At 37.1% G+C, this 17,883-nt stretch overlaps 4 protein-coding genes across 4 annotated transcripts; 1 reads left to right on the top strand and 3 right to left on the bottom strand.

Annotated features, from left to right (window-relative positions):
- Positions 1–6,807: 6,807 nt before the first annotated feature.
- GCK72_022650 (uncharacterized protein) lies at positions 6,808–8,048 on the top strand (the record flags this gene model as incomplete). The annotated part of the gene is made up of 3 exons (XM_053734965.1): positions 6,808–6,837; positions 7,684–7,735; positions 7,783–8,048. 3 exons carry the CDS (start codon positions 6,808–6,810, stop codon positions 8,046–8,048), a joined length of 348 nt encoding a protein of 115 aa, XP_053578531.1.
- Positions 8,049–9,579: 1,531 nt separating this feature from the next.
- On the bottom strand, positions 9,580–9,958 carry GCK72_022649 (uncharacterized protein; the record flags this gene model as incomplete). The annotated part of the gene is made up of 2 exons (XM_053734964.1): positions 9,580–9,855; positions 9,911–9,958. 2 exons carry the CDS (start codon positions 9,956–9,958, stop codon positions 9,580–9,582), a joined length of 324 nt encoding a protein of 107 aa, XP_053578530.1.
- A 3,527-nt stretch (positions 9,959–13,485) lies between these two features.
- On the bottom strand, positions 13,486–13,797 carry GCK72_022648 (uncharacterized protein; the record flags this gene model as incomplete). Its single annotated transcript, XM_053734963.1, has 1 exon — positions 13,486–13,797. One exon carries the CDS (start codon positions 13,795–13,797, stop codon positions 13,486–13,488), a length of 312 nt encoding a protein of 103 aa, XP_053578529.1.
- A 1,664-nt stretch (positions 13,798–15,461) lies between these two features.
- On the bottom strand, positions 15,462–17,576 carry GCK72_022647 (uncharacterized protein; the record flags this gene model as incomplete). Its single annotated transcript, XM_053734962.1, has 7 exons — positions 15,462–15,666; positions 15,972–16,164; positions 16,231–16,587; positions 16,636–16,780; positions 17,072–17,161; positions 17,211–17,272; positions 17,321–17,576. The coding sequence occupies 7 exons, from the start codon at positions 17,574–17,576 to the stop codon at positions 15,462–15,464; spliced, it is 1,308 nt and encodes a 435-aa protein (XP_053578528.1).
- Between the last annotated feature and the right edge of the window lie 307 nt (positions 17,577–17,883).

Below are 17,883 nucleotides of genomic sequence, written 5' to 3'. Positions count from 1 at the left end.
TCCTTTCTTCCCCCTCAACTTCCCGTTCAACTCATCTTTATCCAACTGCTCTTTCCAAGAACAAAGCCGGTTCTATTTTATGATTTAAAATCACCATCGAGTCAATTGCACTGTCAGTTATTCTTTTCCTGTTTTTCATCTAGTTTTTTCTCTTCCCGCTCCACTCGTCTATCTCCAAGCGTTCTTCCCAGGAGCAAATTCTGTTTTATGACACAAAAGAGTCATTTCACACTCTACTCATCTCTGTTGCTGTATTCATCCTATTTTTCCCTTATCAGTCAACTCATCTCATCATTTTTTATATTCTCTCCTTTTCCTTGATTTTACCACCCAATTTATGTACAAATCGGTGACTACATGTGTTTCCCAAAAAATGTAGAGTATTTCAAGATGAACCCACTTGGAAAAACTCCCCCAACTTCTGAATTGACTTGTTCCACCAATTCAGGGGTTCGATCCTCCGATCCTCTGTTCGGTGGCCGGCAGCCTAACCAGTTGAGCTATGCCGGCCACATTCATATCGAGAGTCAAAGGCGTATATGAATGTCGGCGAAAAATTTTTTTTTCAAAATTTTTTTTTTCAAAATTTTTTTTCAAAAATTTTTTTTCAAAAATTTTTTCAAAAATTTTTTTTCAAAATTTTTTTCAAATTTTTTTTTTCAATTTTTTTTCCGGTTCTGAGGGATGCGAGTTCAAACCCTACTGTGAATAATTTTTTGAATTTTTTTACACCTGTTTTATAGTGTTTTTACCTCACTGAGGATTAATAAACAATTTTTCTCATGATTTTTCAGTTGTATATTTGACTTTCCCATACATTAAAGTTTGTTTTAAGAGGCGTTGTCTGTAAGATTTGGATTCCTCTTGACACAGTTGCTAAAAGTTGTTTCAATCCAAACTCTTTTCACAGCATATGTACCCCTATGGTAGTGGTTTACAAAAAATATGCCACCAGTCCCCTATGACGTCATCATAGGAAAATATGACCAATAATTGACTTTTCACCCAAAAATTCATAAAAATTACAATTTTTCAAATAACTTTAGGAAACTTTCGCAACATGTTAGGAGTGTTTTTGACTACTACTACACAAATTTTCAGCCCCTCAGACACCTCATAAACTGTTCAAGTGAATTTCACTTTCATGTTTTTCCAACTTTTCCCGAAAAATCCCTCTAGAAGTACTCAAATTTCCAATCGTATTCGTATTCTCCGCAAATAGTTCTATTAGGTCCAATTGAAATCATCACAAAATCATCGGATCATTTTGAGATATTTCGATTTTTCAAAAATAACATAAGGGTCCCCCCTTATGCAAAAAATTTTCACGAAAAATTCAAAGAAAAAATTTGTTCCGAAAATAATCAGATAATTGATAAAAGACTTAGAATAAACCATCTCGAGATTATACACCTCAGAAATCAGTTTCAACCGATTTCGTTTTTTTTCTTTTGCCGAACCTGTGGTCGTAAAACAACAGAGTGTACTCATAGATGTTGAAATAGAGCATAAAAATATTTTAAAGCATAATGACACACATTTCAATCTACCAGTCGGTTCACGTCGCCTAACGGCGACTAAACCTCCTTCTCAACACCACTCTTCTGGGTGTTAGAGTGAATTACCCGGAAACGGACGACACGTTTGAATTCCTCTAGTTTTTCTGAATCCGATGATATCAAAAAATCCTTCACGTCGTCACTTTTTAGAAAACGGCTCATAACTTTTTATGACGTGGACCAATCCGAAAACGGACGACATGTTTGGATTCCTCTAATTTTTCTGAATTCGATGATATCAAAAACTCCTTCACGTCGTCACTTTTTAGAAAACGGTCCATAACTTTTTATGAAGTGAATCAATCCGAGAACGGACGACACGTTTGGATTCCTCTAATTTTTCTGAATTCGATGATATCAAAAACTCCTTCACGTCGTCACTTTTTAGAAAACGGCCCATAACTTTTTATGACGTGGACCAATCCGAAAACGGACGACACGTTTGGATTCCTCTAATTTTTCTGAATTCGATGATATCAAAAACTCCTTCACGTCGTCACTTTTTAGAAAACGGCCCATAACTTTTTATGAAGTGAATCAATCTGAGAACGGACGGCACTGGCCACAAAGAGAAAAAGTTAAAGTTACATTTAACCGCTTTTCTTTGGAGTCTGGAGTCGAACCAACTAACTGTAGTCAACGTCGCTTAACTTGCCAGATCGGACGGTCGGCGCGTTCCCTTTTATCCACGCGTCACTGAAGAGGCGCCGCTCTGTGGAGAGGAAAGCAAGCAGCCGACGTTTCACGGGTTTTGCCGACCGCCTCCCCCTTTTCTCTCTTCGAATTTGGCTTGAAAAGCAGTATTTTTGGTCCAGAAATCGTAGTTTTAAGAATTTTGAAAAAAGAAAGAGACGGGCATCATTAAGGGAAAATTTCTGATCTTTTGGTCCAAATTCGAAGAAAATCGGTCCAGTAGGGAGGGCGGTAGGATCGGCGACAGACAAACAAACATACAGCCGTTTGCGTTTGTTAATAGTAAAGATTGTGTACTTCTGAAGAAAAATCAGCAAGAGTTGATAACCTATAAGGTATTCGGATTGATGACATGTCCACAATTATTGAAATGATGTAAAAAATTAGCAGTAAAGAGTGATAGAATGTGAGATTTAAATAACTCATTATATAAAAAAGAATACATTCGAAATATCAATAGAAAATCCGTTCATTTAACATCGGGAAATGTGACTTGGTAATAAAATGAACACAAAGAAAAAACAACAGTGATGAGTCCTTCATCGGCAAGTTTGGTGTATTCATTGCTGGCAACAAACAGCTATCGAATGTTGAGAAATCGTGACCAAGATTTGGTGATAGATGACGTCCAGGAGCAAGTTCTACCGCTGTAATTGATTTCTTCACCACCCGAACGCGTTTTCTTTTGATTGCAGTTTCTACCTTTCCGAATGTTTTATCCTGAAAAATTATTAAAATTAAAACAAAATCTGGATAATACAAATTATTACTTTTTTATAACATTCCTAACATCAGCTGGAATGGTCGTCTCTGCGGAGGAAAGCATCTTGATTATCATTTCAAAGTCATGATTTTTTGAAAAATTCGATTATCAGTTCATCCAAATGGTTGCGATTGACCTTTCTCCAATATTGACTCCATGACCTTTCTTGAAGTTTTTTAAGAAAACATTCATTTTGAAAGAGGAAATTCTTTTGCAAATGGCATTTTGAATTGCGGTGAGATGCAGCTCATTGAGATTTTTGTTCCATTTATGACATCCGGAACATACGAATTAATCTGAAAAATGGCAGACTTAAAAACACAGGAACAATATCAAAAGGATTGTAACATTCACAGTGTTCAGTGGAATTCAATGTGTTTTCAGAGTGCGCCTTAGTATCACAAATTGTGCAATGTGCAACATGGCGAAGTTTTGATTGATTCCTACTCTCCAGGGAAATATTGTTCAGAAAAAAACCAACTACAAAAATGAAACTAAGCTTCTGATATAATAAACCCAATTATTATTGATTCAATGAGGCATATGGTAGCTCCGAGCCACATTCTCAAAGTTTGTAATTTTCTACTGTCATTTCTAAAAACTTATTTGGTACCAAAAAGGTGAAAACAAAAAACAAAGATTTACCACCGGTGGTGTCAAACCCTGATAGTCAGACTTGTACCAAAATCCAAAAACAAAATGCAAAAAGTTAGGAACTTTTTTAAAACAAATTTTAATCGTGTTTCACCGGTTTCGAGATGTCGCGGTTTTAAAATGTCCCAAAGTTTTGTATTTTGTCTGTTGTTTTTATTTTACCTTGTTATAAAATAAATATAAATTCACCTTAAAAATCTATCCGCCGCCAGAATTCACAGAAACAGTGGAACAATAGTTAGAATTTAAAAATAATCAGAATAACAAGTTAATATTGTCGAAGCTTATTCAGTAAAACTTCTTAAAAGCACCATAATAATCGGAGAAGACAAGAAAACGCCTTCCCTGATTTTTTTGGGAATAAAAGTGAATGAGAGAAAGTGGCGACGGAGGGTAGGAGCAGAACAAACAGGGGGGTGGGTAGGGCGTCTCCGTCTTAATTGTCTTCATTCTCTTTTTCTATTTGTGCTCTCTTATTCTGTCTGCGCTCTTTTCACTCTCTCGTTCGCGACTTGTTTGATCAGTGGTCACCTCTCAGCGCCGCCAGATACGCACAATAAAACTGCGAACAACACCATCCACTGACACTGGGGGAGAACAAGGAGAATTGATGATTAATTTTCGGAGAGGAGAGAAGGCGCGAGAAACAATGATGTTTCACTCTTCGATGGGTATTAACTCACGCTTCTTCATTGTTTTATTTATTGACTTTGATAAATAATATTGCGGTCACTAAACTTTGGGCTCTGTTCAAAAAATTCCAAGAATATTTTTTCCGCATTTTTTGTAGGTCTGCAGCTTTGTTATTTGAGGTAAGCCTGTTATCAAATTATCATTGCTAGGTACATCAAATTTATGGCTGAATTTTTGTAGTTAGCAATTTTTCTATGAGCTGTTACCCTGAGAAATTATGAGCGCTCAAAGCGGTGCTACTTTTTTTTGTTACTGTACTGTTATGTAAGCTACCTACTGAAGCTCATAACTTGCTAGGAAGTCACTTCACATAAAAACGGTTTTTAGATCGAACCTTGGAGCACAATCGCCAAAGATCGGAAAAATGGATAGCTGCAAATTGATCTTACAAAATTCAATACGTTTCCATTTTTGTTGATTCATGATAAATTCGCAACTGTATTTTTATGAAATGAAGTTTTACAATACTGTACATTTCAGAGCATTTAAGACACATTCTCTGTGAAACTCGAGCTCCGAGCTGTTACCCACTGTACAGAAAAAAGTCAAACCGGTTTTTATGGGTTGGTATTGTGCATAGTGAGTACCCAGACAACTAATAAGACATTGGTCCATATTTCATTTGGCTCCGCCCCCTACCCTCTAAAATAGCCCCTCTGGGAGGTGAAAATTCTAAAAAAAATCTGAAAGTTTTTTCGATTAAATTTTGACGGGAACAAATAGAAAACATTATTTCAAGCATTTTTTGTGTTTTGACCATATTTTTAGCGCCTCATTTTCACCGAGAAAAAATGTCATTTTTGTTAAATTTTCGGGTTTTTTTCAAACTTTTGTTTATAACTCAAAAAACTATCATTTGTTTGAATGAGATCTTTTCATATTCGGAATCTACAGGAAATTTGAAGTAATATAGGCAGTGTCCGGTCAAAAATCTCGGGGTACCTATTTTTGCTACAGAGCAAAATATGCAATTTTTTGAAAAATTTCAACGTATCCCTACTCATGGAGCAAAAATTCAATGTCGCCAAATCGTTTGAAATTTTGTCAGAATACTACACTATATGTTATCTATTTATTCCCAAAATTTCAGCTCATCCAGTTTGATCCGTAGCTTTTTTGAAAATCTGTGTGTCAGTTTTCAGTGTTCCAACCGAAAAAAATTCCATACAACACCGAGTGGCGGGGATCAAACCGGATGAGCTGAAATTTTGGGAATAAATAGATAACATATAGTGTAATATTCTGACAAAATCTCAGCCGATTTGGCGACATTGAATTTTCGCTCCATGAGTAGGGATACGTTGAAATTTTTCAAAAAATTGCATATTTTGCTCTGTAGCAAAAATAGGTACCCCGAGATTTTTGACCGGACACTGCTTATATTACTTCAAATTTCATGTAGATTCCGAATATGAAAAGATCTCATTCAAACAAATGATAGTTTTTTGAGTTATAAACAAAAGTTTGAAAAAAACCCGAAAATTTAACAAAAATGACATTTTTTCTCGGTGAAAATGAGGCGCTAAAAATATGGTCAAAACACAAAAAATGCTTGAAATAACGTTTTCTATTTGTTCCCGTCAAAATTTAATCGAAAAAACTTTCAGATTTTTTTTTAGAATTTTCACCTCCCATAGGGGCTGTTTTAGACGGTAGGGGGCGGAGCCAAATGAAATATGGACCAATGTGTTATTAGTTGTCTAGGTACCCACTATGCATAATACCAACCCATAAAAACCGGTTTGACTTTTTTCTGTACATCGCCATGCTCGAGTTTCACAGAGAGTGTGTCTTAAGATTCTCTTTTCAATAAATCAACCAGTAGACTATGATCCTTTTCATCTGATATCGCTCTCTACCTTCCCCTTCTCCCCCTTCTTAATTATTTTCAATTGCTTATCTCCTTATTCCAATTGTTCCAAAAAATTCATCAGTTATCCCGTTTTCCCCCCACTATTTCTTTCTATACTATCTTGTTTTCCTTCCTTTTCCTTATACCTTCTGTCTTATTATTTTGTAAAGAAATAGAAAAGATTTACTTAAAAAAAGGTTTTTTCTTGTCAACCCTAATGGATGTGGCAAGAAGTCGATCATTACAAATTATGCCCAAATTACGATCACACTACCATTTACTGAGTTTACTTTCGATCCCTCGCCGTTCCCATTTTATACCGGGCGCCATTCCTATGACTTATTTTCTTATGACTCATAATGTCCCCCCCCCCGGCGGTCTAGCTGGCAGGAAAATAACTATTCAAAAAGCGAAAAAAGTCGCAGCTGAACACTGAGAGACACTGAGAGACACAGACACAGAAACCAACCCCAAGCGTCTTCTCTTTCTCTCTCCTTCCCTCCATCAGTATGTATTGAGATAGCCTACAGAATGGCTTTCGACCAATCGTCTTCTTATTTTTATTGAATTCTGATATTTATTGCTTTTATTTGATGTTTTCAAGGTTGCGGAAAATTCTGAAGGTAAGGAATGAGGTTTTAATATGAAAATAGTTAAAATTCAATATATTCTCTTGTTTGTCGAAATAATGTTCGAAATTTTGTATAAATCAAATGTAATAGTTTTGGCAGTTTAAAGAGAAAATTGGCATAAGTGATACACAAAAATTGCTTTCAAATAATTTTATTTCGTTGAAATTCGTCGAACATTATTTGATCAAACAATTTCTTGAAAAAAAAGCTGAACACAGAGAGACACAGACACTGAAACCAACCCCAAGCGTCTTCTCTTTCTCTCTCCTTCCTTATTTTTTCATCAGTATGTATTAAGAGCGCCTTTCGGAAATGGCGCTCAACCAATTGTCTCCCTATTTTTATTGAATTCTGATATCTATTGCTTCAATTTTAAAATTTTCAAAGTTTCGAAAGATTTTGAAGGTAAGCACTGAGATTTTCAACATTAATGAATTTCAATATTTTCTCTTTTTCTGCATTTCCAAGAATTCTAAAAAAAAATAATATTTTTACAAAACTATCCGTTGTGAAATACTCTCTCAAGTGTATTCATTTTGGCAGTTTGAAGAGAAAATTGACGTCAGTGGCACACAGAAATCGGTTTCAAATTATTCTATCGAATAATTTTATTTGTTGAAATTTGTGATGCATTGATTGGACAAACAATGTCTTTGAGAAAAATTTTCAATAAGTTTTGATAAATAATTTATTTGACTTTCACCCCAAATCTCAAATAATAATCAAACAAATAAGTGCCCAGTATAATTCTCTTTGATTTTCAGATTGACAGCCTCTCAGAAGTCGAATATTCGTACAATGGGCTCTATAGCAGGCTGATTTCTCTGATGGTGAAAGAAGACGGCAAACGATAAATGCTACATTGAGCACATTGATCCGAGAGGAAGCGGTGAGATTTCGATTAAAAATTCTTTTGAACAATTTGACTTGTTTTAGAGTTCTACGATAGAATTTTCATCGGAGAAGTCGGTCAGCCACATCAACTCTTTTACTCTGTCATCGGTCGACAATTCAGGAATCTGACGAGTCCGGAGAACTCAGCTCTCTTCTACCATCTTGTGGCTATGAAGTTGAATCCGTGGACACAGAAACTCTTGTTCCGCAAATTCAACGACACCAAGCACTCTGGAAATGGGCCGAAATTCATTGAGACTCAATATCTCCGTTGTGATGGAAGATCGAAAAGGAAACAAGTGAAGTGAGAGTCGTATGGAGCTGATGTCGCTATGGAATCGTTTTTATCGAGTTGCTAAACTGTTTGTTGATAACATCGAGAAATACTACGTACTCCAGAAGACCTACAAGGATCGGGGATTCGACAAATGGACAACACCATCTCTAGTTGACGTGGCAAGAATTCTTGGTAATTGATGCTTTAGAAATCATTCTGATCCTCTAATAAACTTTTTAATATTAAAACCCAAGTTGTTCATTTCACACAAAAAAAAAACAAAAGAAAATAATCACTTTCAAGAAAAAGAGGACGATTCAAGTCAGGATGAGTAAGTCAAAAATTTTGTCCTATAATCCAGATTGCGAAACAAAGAATCGAGAAAAAGGAAACATCAATAAGTCACGTTTACACACTACTCCAAAAAACATTACTTTCTCGGAAAGTCACGAGGTGAGCAATAAATAATAAAAATGATTAATTTAAAAGACCAATCACAAATCAAGAATGAATCAATGGTATGCAATATGTATAGACTTGTTGGAGCTGAACGATTTACAGAAAACCAAGGCGCACTAAGCGCTGCGATTGGTTGCTTATCTCGTCGAAATCTCATCGTTGAACTCAATTCGTCTTCAAGTGTCAGACACATTTCTTAGCTTTTTGCCTGAATCCCGATGTGGCCGACGATTTGGGCGACTTCGATCATGAAAGATTTCTTACATTCTCGATAATCGCTTTTTTTGACGAAATACAATGAATAAAATTTTTGACTTTACTTATTTCTGTATTCCTGATAGCCTTGTTCTCGTAAAATTTAATGAGCAGACGATTAATCTTTTTTTATCCGGTTGATGGTAAAATTTTGATCCAGAAAGAGGACAAGTGTTGTGAATAGATCTGGAATAAAAACGCGTTCTTTCTCGTTTTTGATTTGATCTCTGGAGAATTTCCATGAGATCATGAATCAGGTATTATATCTCTTACTAAAAATTTATAGAGAAACAGTCTTTGATTTTGTAAACTGGAAGTTTATAATGTCCCAACCCAACAAAACAGATTTTATGGATGAAAAGTATATTAAAACATTGTCTGCTACCCATTTTTTTCGAGTGTAATTACTATTTTCTGATTGTATTAACCAATCCTTTTGAAATTCTATTGCCCTGTATTTTTGATTACATTCAATATGTCGTCTTGAGTAATAAATCACGATAATGAATGAAAACAACATTGACAGTGTGATCACAAAAACGTATCAGCTGGCATTCAATGTGAAGATGATGTCACTAAGTATGCACATATGAACGTTTTCACGTTATCGAGTGAAAACTTTACAAAAAAAGACAAATGTCTGTTTTCCGTCACTTTACATTCATACCCGAACCATGTCTGAAAAGGTTCGGAAATTTTGTGAAACAGTCCTTGTACAGTTTTCACAAAAGAAAATTGTTTATTCGAAAAACCCGAAAACAAAAATAGTAATCTTCCAATTGTACAGTAATCCAGCTCTTGCATCCGATCTTGCATCCACATTTCACTTGCTACAGTTTCTTTCTCTTCTACAGTTTGTCCTTCTCCCAATAGGAAATTGTGACTGTCTCGCCAATCTTGATGTCTTTTATGGCGGCGCGGAGTCCGAATCCTCGAAGGTTATCCTCATGGTAGACGACGAACGCTTTGTTTCGTCCTCGCTGAAGTTGACGGTTGGGACAATTGGTGGAGCATCGGCAGACGTCGGGTTTGTAAAGCAATTTGGAATTTTGTTTTCCACATACTTCGCATGGACCACAGAATGAACTTGGATAAAAGCTTGGTCGCTGTTTCTTCAAAATAAGCTAGAGATGATCTGGATGCGCATTGCAGATGTTGGAGCTGAGATAACTGGTGAACCATTATTTCTTGTTGTGAGACATACCAGGAATAAGACGTTGGAGACATGAAGTAAGATGGACCAGTTGGTAACGCATTTGTAAAATAGAAGTTGGTGAAAGTGGGAGTGAGAGAGGGTCTTGATTGGGTATTGGTATTGGTGAATATGGGGAAATAGTATTCAATAAGAATCAAGGAGAAAGGGGACCAGCCATACAGTAGGCAGTCTGGGAGGCAGAATGAGATGAGAGATTGTCTGTGGCTTACGTCAAGAGGAAACATATCTGCGTCTTTTGCGCATTGTCTCCTGGGAAGAGCGCGCACCACTTTTCGGGGTCAAGGTCACTGTGTCTTGGCATCTAGGAAAACTCTAGGCCTATAACCCTGGAGAGTGGTGCGCGCTCTTCCCAGGAGCAAGGCTGTCGCACGGCCGGCCGCGAGAAGAAAAAAATGAAAAAAGCCGCGGCTTTTTTTTTCAAAGTTGCAAAATTTTGTCGTGTTTGAAAAAAGTTTTGCTGGTTTTTTGTGTTCTGGTACCAATCTGACAACCGGGGTTCAATCCCCACTCGTGCCAAAACTTTTTTGTTTTTTGTTTTTGACACTTTGGTACCAATCTGACAACCGGGGTTCAATCCCCACTCGTGCCAAAACTTTTTTGTTTTTTGTTTTTGACACTTTGGTACCAATCTGACAACCGGGGTTCGATCCCCACTCGTGCCCAAACTTTTTCGTTTTTTGTTTTTGACACTTTGGTACCAATCTGACAACCGCGGTTCGATCCCCACTCGTGCCAAAACTTTTTTGTTTTTTGTTTTTGACACTTTGGTACCAATCTGACAATCATGGTTCGACCCCACTGGTGTGAAAGCTGTTTTTCATTTTATTTTCGGTTTTTGGTAAAAATCTGAAGACCAGAGTTGCTTTTTCGGAGAACGACCCTTCAGAAAAGAGACACTTGTAATCTGAAAATGTTTTTTTTGTTCTGAAATGGTTTCAGAATGGTACCAAAAAGCAAGAAATGAAATGAAAAAAAAGTTTGACACTGGAGGGGTCGAACCCTGGTGATCAGATTGTTACCAAAAAGTCAAAAACAAAAAACAAAACAGTTTTGGCACGAGTGGGGATCGAACCCTGGTTGTCAGATTGGTACCAAAAAATCAAAAACAAAAAACAAAAAAGTTTTGGCACGAGGTGGGGTCGAACCCTGGTTGTCAGATTTGTACCAAAAAGTCAAAAGCATATCAAGTCATGTTTTCAGTTGATATGCTAGAAAGCCGCGGCCGGCAGCGGCTTTTTGAGATTTAAAAAAAAAGCCGCGGCCTCGGCCGGCCGCGATTTTCAACAGCCTTGCCCAGGAGCCAATACGCAAAAGACGCAGGAATGTAGCAATTTGAGGAAGGTGAAGGTGACATTCATGTCAAATATCGAGTAAACTCATTTAGATTTCTCAGTTTCGCCAATAAAACAATTTTTATAAAAAAGAATGACGTTGTTATTAGAAATTTATTATACTTTCACGTGCACCATGGGAAAATTCAATGAAAAATTCAACGAAAAAGTGTACCATAAAGGTGCGATTTTACAACTTTGACAGCTCATAACTTTTTTGAATCAAATTTTCTGACCTACCTTCAAGAGAATTTTGTTATCAAGCCTAAATTCTGCGTCGATTCATGTGAAAAAATTTTTTAATTCGAATAGCGCAGTCCCCCTTTAAGAATTTTTATCAAGAAATTTAACCGTTTGAAATGCAAAACATGAAGCCTATAGGCAGTTTTGAGCACAGAAGAAAAAAATTGTGGCCGATCCCAAGTCTTTTTGAGTTTCTAGAATCCTTTTGAAATCTATTTTCTCGCGATAAATGCATAACTTTAGCCCCTTATAAGTAGTGCCCTGTCAAAAAAATTCAGGTCTCAAACTTCGAAATTTTAAAAATTATGAATTTTTTTCGCTTATTTTAATTTTTATCCTGCGGCGGTGAAAAATAGGAAAACTGGAAATGCGATCAAACGACGCAGCGTGAAATTTAGGTCTAGAAGAGCTTTTCTTTTGGTAAGATCGGATAAAATACTGGTGAGAAAAAATCGATAAACTCTGAAAAAAAAAGGAAAAATCGGAGCAAAAATGTGGGAAAACGTGGGCGGAGTGATGACGCATGCGATCGTGGCGAGACCCACGTGACGAAATATCACATGCGCCTTTTTTTGAGATTTTCACAGTTGAGGAAATCCCATGAATATATGTCTAGAACCCTAATTTTATGAGGAATTCGAAAAAATAATATTCCCTGGGTTACGGTAGTTTTACGATTACTGTAGCCATTTTCGTGTTGAGACCCAAAATTTTTCGAAAATCGTCAAAACTGAACCGGTTCACAATTTTTTTTTGTATTATACTCAGAAAATTGTAGGAAACATGAAAATATTTTTTTTACGGTTACGGTAGTTTCAGGATTAATGTAGCCATTTTCTTTTAGAATTACTGTAGCTATTTTCGTGTCGAGTCCCAAAATTTTTCGAAAATCGTCAAAACTGAACCGTTGCACAAAATTTCTTTTGTATTATATTTAGAAAATTGCGAGAAACATGTAAATAATTATTTGTTTTGGGATCTAGAGGTATCAGGCGGACGCTAGGCAGAAAGTATACGGAGAGAAAGGAGACGAGGAGAAAGAATCATTAGGAGATATTCGGCAGGCTATTATTTCAGATTGACGGATAGGATAATGGAACTTCATGTTAATGTCAATTAAGGAGAGTGAAATAGATTTCTAGTAGATAATGGCTACTCCTCCGAAGCATTTTTTATGGTGGATGAACGGTCAAAACGGAGAATGGAGAGGCCATGTTGGATGAAGAAAGTGGATAGGACAGTTTCGTCAAGGAAGGTTTCAGAGCAAGAAGTTGAGTGTTGGAGAAGGCAAATAAGTCGATGAGAAGATTGATTTTTGATAAGGAAGCGATACCTCGGATATTTGACACTAGGAAAGAGATGCGGACATCCGGTTTGTTTGAGGGGCAAGAGGCAAGGTAACTGTGTGAAGGAGACGGTAACGATGGGGTGTTAGGTAGAGAGGATAACTGAAGAGGCGGGCCGGCTAATTAGACAAAAAAGGAAGAGGTTTGGGATTTAGGCGGTAGATGATGTCGTTCATAATTAAAACAGTTTTTCCAGCTTTAACATTTTCGTTATACACATGTTTTTGAGATTCGCGAAGCTTCAGAAGTTCCTCCGACGTAAGGTCGCGGCGAATTCGAGGTTTAGGGTCGATAGACTTGATGGTCGAGTCGGAATTCTTGATAGAGTTGAATCCACGGATGAAAGCGTCCCGGTCGTCGGAGGAGATAAATTGGATTTTGAGAGGCCTAAACATTGACTTACAGGGTTGGCGATGTATTCGACTGGGTTTGGGGAGTCCGTGGGTTTCGGCAAGCTTGGTGAGGATATTGAGAGGGGATTGGTCTTGATTAGTGTCGTTTGGATCATCAGGAAATTGTTCAAGGACGGCTCTTTTGGATTTTTCAAGAATAGTCGCGGCTTTTATTGCGCTATCGAATGGGTTTGGAGGTGATGGAGACAGACTTGTTGCTTGGGTATTATTTTGTTAGAATAGGAATAGCAGTAGTAGTAAAACTAGCAGTGTCTGGAACTGTCGATGTGGGAAGGGGAGGAAGGAATTGAGGTTCAGGAAGGAAAGGGATAGTAGGAATGGCAGGAACAAGAGAGGATACTTTATCAATAACCGATTTGGAGGAGGAGGAAAGCAGGGCGTACCTCAGATCAGAAATGATATTTGTCAGGGTTCCAACGTGATCATGGAGTTGGCGATAGGCAGAAAAAAGGACGAAGCCACTGGGGTCGTCGTCGTCCGAAATTGTTTGTTTCCGTTTCGAGAGTGGGGGCGCCATAGCGAACTTTCCGGAATGATGTGTCACTATATTATAGAACAAGAGTTTCAGGTATAGATAATAGTAGTATTAAATAGTATTTGCACAGAATATGAATGGTAGATCGATAACGTGACGGATCGATATGAGAGGGTGCGGATAGACAACCTCTCACTCAGAACGACAACACGGGGGGTGAAAATGAAAAACGGTTGAAACTATTGTGTCAAATTTCAGAGTAAATGAGACCGAATCATTTGAGAAATCTCAGTTTTACGTCATAAGAAACCTTCATATAGTGAGAAAAATGAAAATATTTTTTAACTTTTTTTCTCCACAATGGATAATGTCCTCACGGCAGATGGATACCATCATCTCGAAGTTTGAAACAATCTGTGCCACAGTGCAGAATGTGGAAAAATGCTTTCTGTCTAACATCTTATGATCTGCCCACATCCAGAGCTTCAAACAGAAGACAATAAGAAACGAAGAACTGAACAGGCGTAAACATTCCTGGGAGCAATGGAAACGGGGAAATACATCAAGAACGTTGGCTCAAGACCTCGTTCGTCTCTCCTCCTTGTGATGGGCCGTTTAGAGGAGAGGAATAAGAAAGGGGAAAACCAGACTAGAGTATCAGAGTCTCCCCGTTCACATTTTTATAAAGTATTTATGTCGATATAGTTCCTTTATTGTTTTGTTCCGATAGCTCGGCATCAAATAAGAGCAGACACGTGGAAAAGGCCAAGTGTGTCGTCATGAATTGTTTTTTTCTTTGAGTACAAGTGTGCCCCAGCACTCACATTCAGGAGGAAGGGTCACCAGCTGGTGAAAGAATTTACTCTATTCCTTGATTTGTCAATTGTTTGGTTTAACTGATAAGAACGATAGTCAGTTAAATATTGACGTTTGGAGTTGCAGACGTGATTCTGGAGTCAACATGTTTCGGAAAACGTTGTTGAGATCGTCAATTGTGTTTATACTCTCAGATGACTGGATTGTTAAAAATGTTTCGCAAAAAAAACAAAAGTAATCAATTAATGACAACCCAGGGAAGTTTTGAAAAACGCAATTGTTAATCATTTCTTGGTAATTCTGTTTTTGGAGACAAACGCGCTTGCTTTGCAAACCAAAACATTTTCATTTTGCGTTTTTTGTTTTGTTTTCAATGCAGTTTGAAACGTTTTTTTTTGAATGGTACAGTTTATTCGAAACGAATCATCTGGCGAAACCAGGAAGTGATCAACTGGACTTGCCAGGAAAATAAGCGATTGATATCGGAAAGCACAATTAAACGGCGAAACCAACTGAGGAATCGAATAAATGACAGAAAAGGTGAAATGGGACATAAATCGAAAATTGAATGAATTTTTAATTAAAGACATCTAGAATGAATTTGAAAAGGGGAACCTTAACACTAGTAAAACTGGGGTGGTAATATGCAAATGGAATAATTGTTGTAAGACTATTGAAGAGACATTATAGCGTCAAAAAATAGTGTCAGAAGAATGAATGTAGTATTCATTCAAAAACTACCTACTATCAAAAATAAATTATATTAAGGAATTAAAAATAATCAAACCATACCAAAAGTCATTAATACAAAAGATGGAGATGGATTACGAAGAGACGGTATAGAAATTTGAGAGAATATAATGAAATTAAAACACAGACAATCAGTGAAATCAGTTCTTAGTGGTCTTGAAAAAATAGTGGGAGCTGAGATCTTGGAATGATGGACGATGATTATAATCGATGATCAACGCGAACTGGACGAACTCAAAGAGCGAATCGGCGTGATACGATCGTTTATGCTCCATCAGTGTTGGAAGATCCGAAGAACATTTCCCTTCGTCAAACAAAACCAAATTTTCGCGGATGTCTTCTCCTCTGGAAAATGAAACATTTAAGGTTTAGATTTTTATAAATCAGTTTTTTCTAACGAAATCACAACGTGAAAATCGGCCGTTTTTCAATAAAAAATGGCATGATCGGCTACTTTCCAATCTTAACACTAATTTTTGCTTTGTCATCACTTTTTCATTTCGAAAGTTAGTCCCGGAGTATCAAATACTACTATATGAAAAGGTCAATCACTAAAGATGCCGGTCTACAAAAAACATAGGGTGTATAAAAAGGAATACAACAGTTTGAGATTTTATAAATATTCTCTTGCAGTTTTGGTTTTCACTCACCCAGCTTGCTGTTCTGCTTCTTTCCACAACTCAGTGTTGATTCTTTGTCCAAGAACATGTTGAATTGATCGAATTCTTTCGATTTCCCATGGTACTGATCCACCTCTCGTCTGGAAAATATCCATTCCAACGTATAATTCAAGAACAGTGAGCGCAGTTGACCATACGTCAGAGTTCGACTTGAAACTTATTCCTAAAAAAAATGAAATTAAAAAGTTAAATTATATGTATCGCATGAAACCGTTGAAAACTCACTTACCAAGGAAAATTTCCGGTGCTCGATATCCTTTCGTTTGTACTGTTTCCGGATCAAAGTCCCAATTTGTGATGATTTTCGCTTCTCCAAAGTCACCGATTTTGATGGACAGATGCTTTGGGAGCACAAACGAAAATCGACCTGCATTATGTTCCATTGTGAAACCAATTTTCTTTGTGAAGAAAACATTATGAGGCTTCAGGTCTCGGTGGAAAATGTGGTGACGGCTCAAAAACTCCACGCCTTCGCAAATTTGCTTCCCAATGAGTTGAATGGCATTCATCTTCATCGATACTTTTGGTGTTCTCTCATATCCACTACAATTCTGATTTCTGAATTTTGCATCGAGTTTTTTTGCTTCTGAAAATAAGAAAATTTGTTTTATATGTAAACACATCATAAACTTACTCTCGAAAACGTCTCCGATTGAATCTCCGACTTCCGGCATTATTAGAACATTATGGAAGAAGCCAGTCGGAGGATCTTGAACCATTCCAGTCTTGTACATTCTAAGTACCGAACTATGAGAAGAAGACCCAAGACGACAGAAGATCTGAAAATCGATAATTTGTAAAACGTGGAGTAGAGCGTCATTTACCAAAAACCGTCTGGAACTACCTAGGGAAAAAATGTTGAAGAAAATCTCAACTGTTTTAATAGTTTTTTTGATTTGGGAAAACGAAAAAACAGAAAACGTGTCATTAAGACTTGAACAGTTGGAAAAGTATTGGAACAATGGTTACTGTATTGCTTTTGGCTCTTAGAGTTTTTCAAGTTTCAAACGGTTTCCTCTTTTTTCTATGAGGTAGTTTCAGACGATTTTCTATAACAATAATTAATTCACCTCAGTTTCTGCACGAATCGAATCATCACCATCGCAATCATCTGAGTCGTTCTTCTTCTTAAACAGCTTCGCCGCAAACTGTTTACCGTTCTGTAAAACAGTTAATTAATTTTGCGACAAGAAACATTCTAATTTCTACCTCTCCAACGATTGAGTACACTCTTCCGAAACTCCCTTCCCCCAATACTTTAGCCAATTGAACTGAAAATAATAATTATTAAGTTTCTGATATTCTGACTATTTACTTACACTTTTCGGCATCGATTATGATCATTTTCTTAGAAGTATCAGAACTGGTATCAGTATCAGTACCAGTGTCTTCGCTGGAGTGTACAATCCACTGAGGGGAAGGAGTTTCAGTCAATTCGATTGGAGGAGTTCTCGTTGCAGATTTCGACAGCGATTCACGTCCAGACGTTGATCCCTGACTGAAACTCTCAGGAGTGGGTGTTGGAGAAGGGGAGCTCTGAGGCACAGGAGAAGTTGGGGAACGATTGGAAGACATTTTGTTGCGTTTGGTGGCTCTGAAATGAATTCAACAATCATTCAAGAAAGCGGGAGAGAGAAAGAGGAAAAAAAGAGAAAGTATGATATATTAAAAATTTCAAGAAGTTAGTTGCACAGGGAAAACGTGCGAACTAATGATATTTCGTCAATCAATGGTATTCCGTGTAGAGTTAAACTTTTAAAAAACTTTTTTAAAAAGATTACAGTTTCCTTTTTACCATACTTGTCACGAGCCGGGCCGAGCCGGGCCGAAACCAGAAATATTCTCGGCCCGGCCCGTTTTGAAACATTTTTTTGAAATTTTG

The sequence above is a fragment of the Caenorhabditis remanei genome, chromosome X (assembly GCF_010183535.1).
Source record: "Caenorhabditis remanei strain PX506 chromosome X, whole genome shotgun sequence".
Taxonomy (NCBI): domain Eukaryota; kingdom Metazoa; phylum Nematoda; class Chromadorea; order Rhabditida; family Rhabditidae; genus Caenorhabditis; species Caenorhabditis remanei.
Note: the sequence above shows the minus strand (reverse complement) of the source record. Positions and strands in the feature narration are given on the sequence as shown.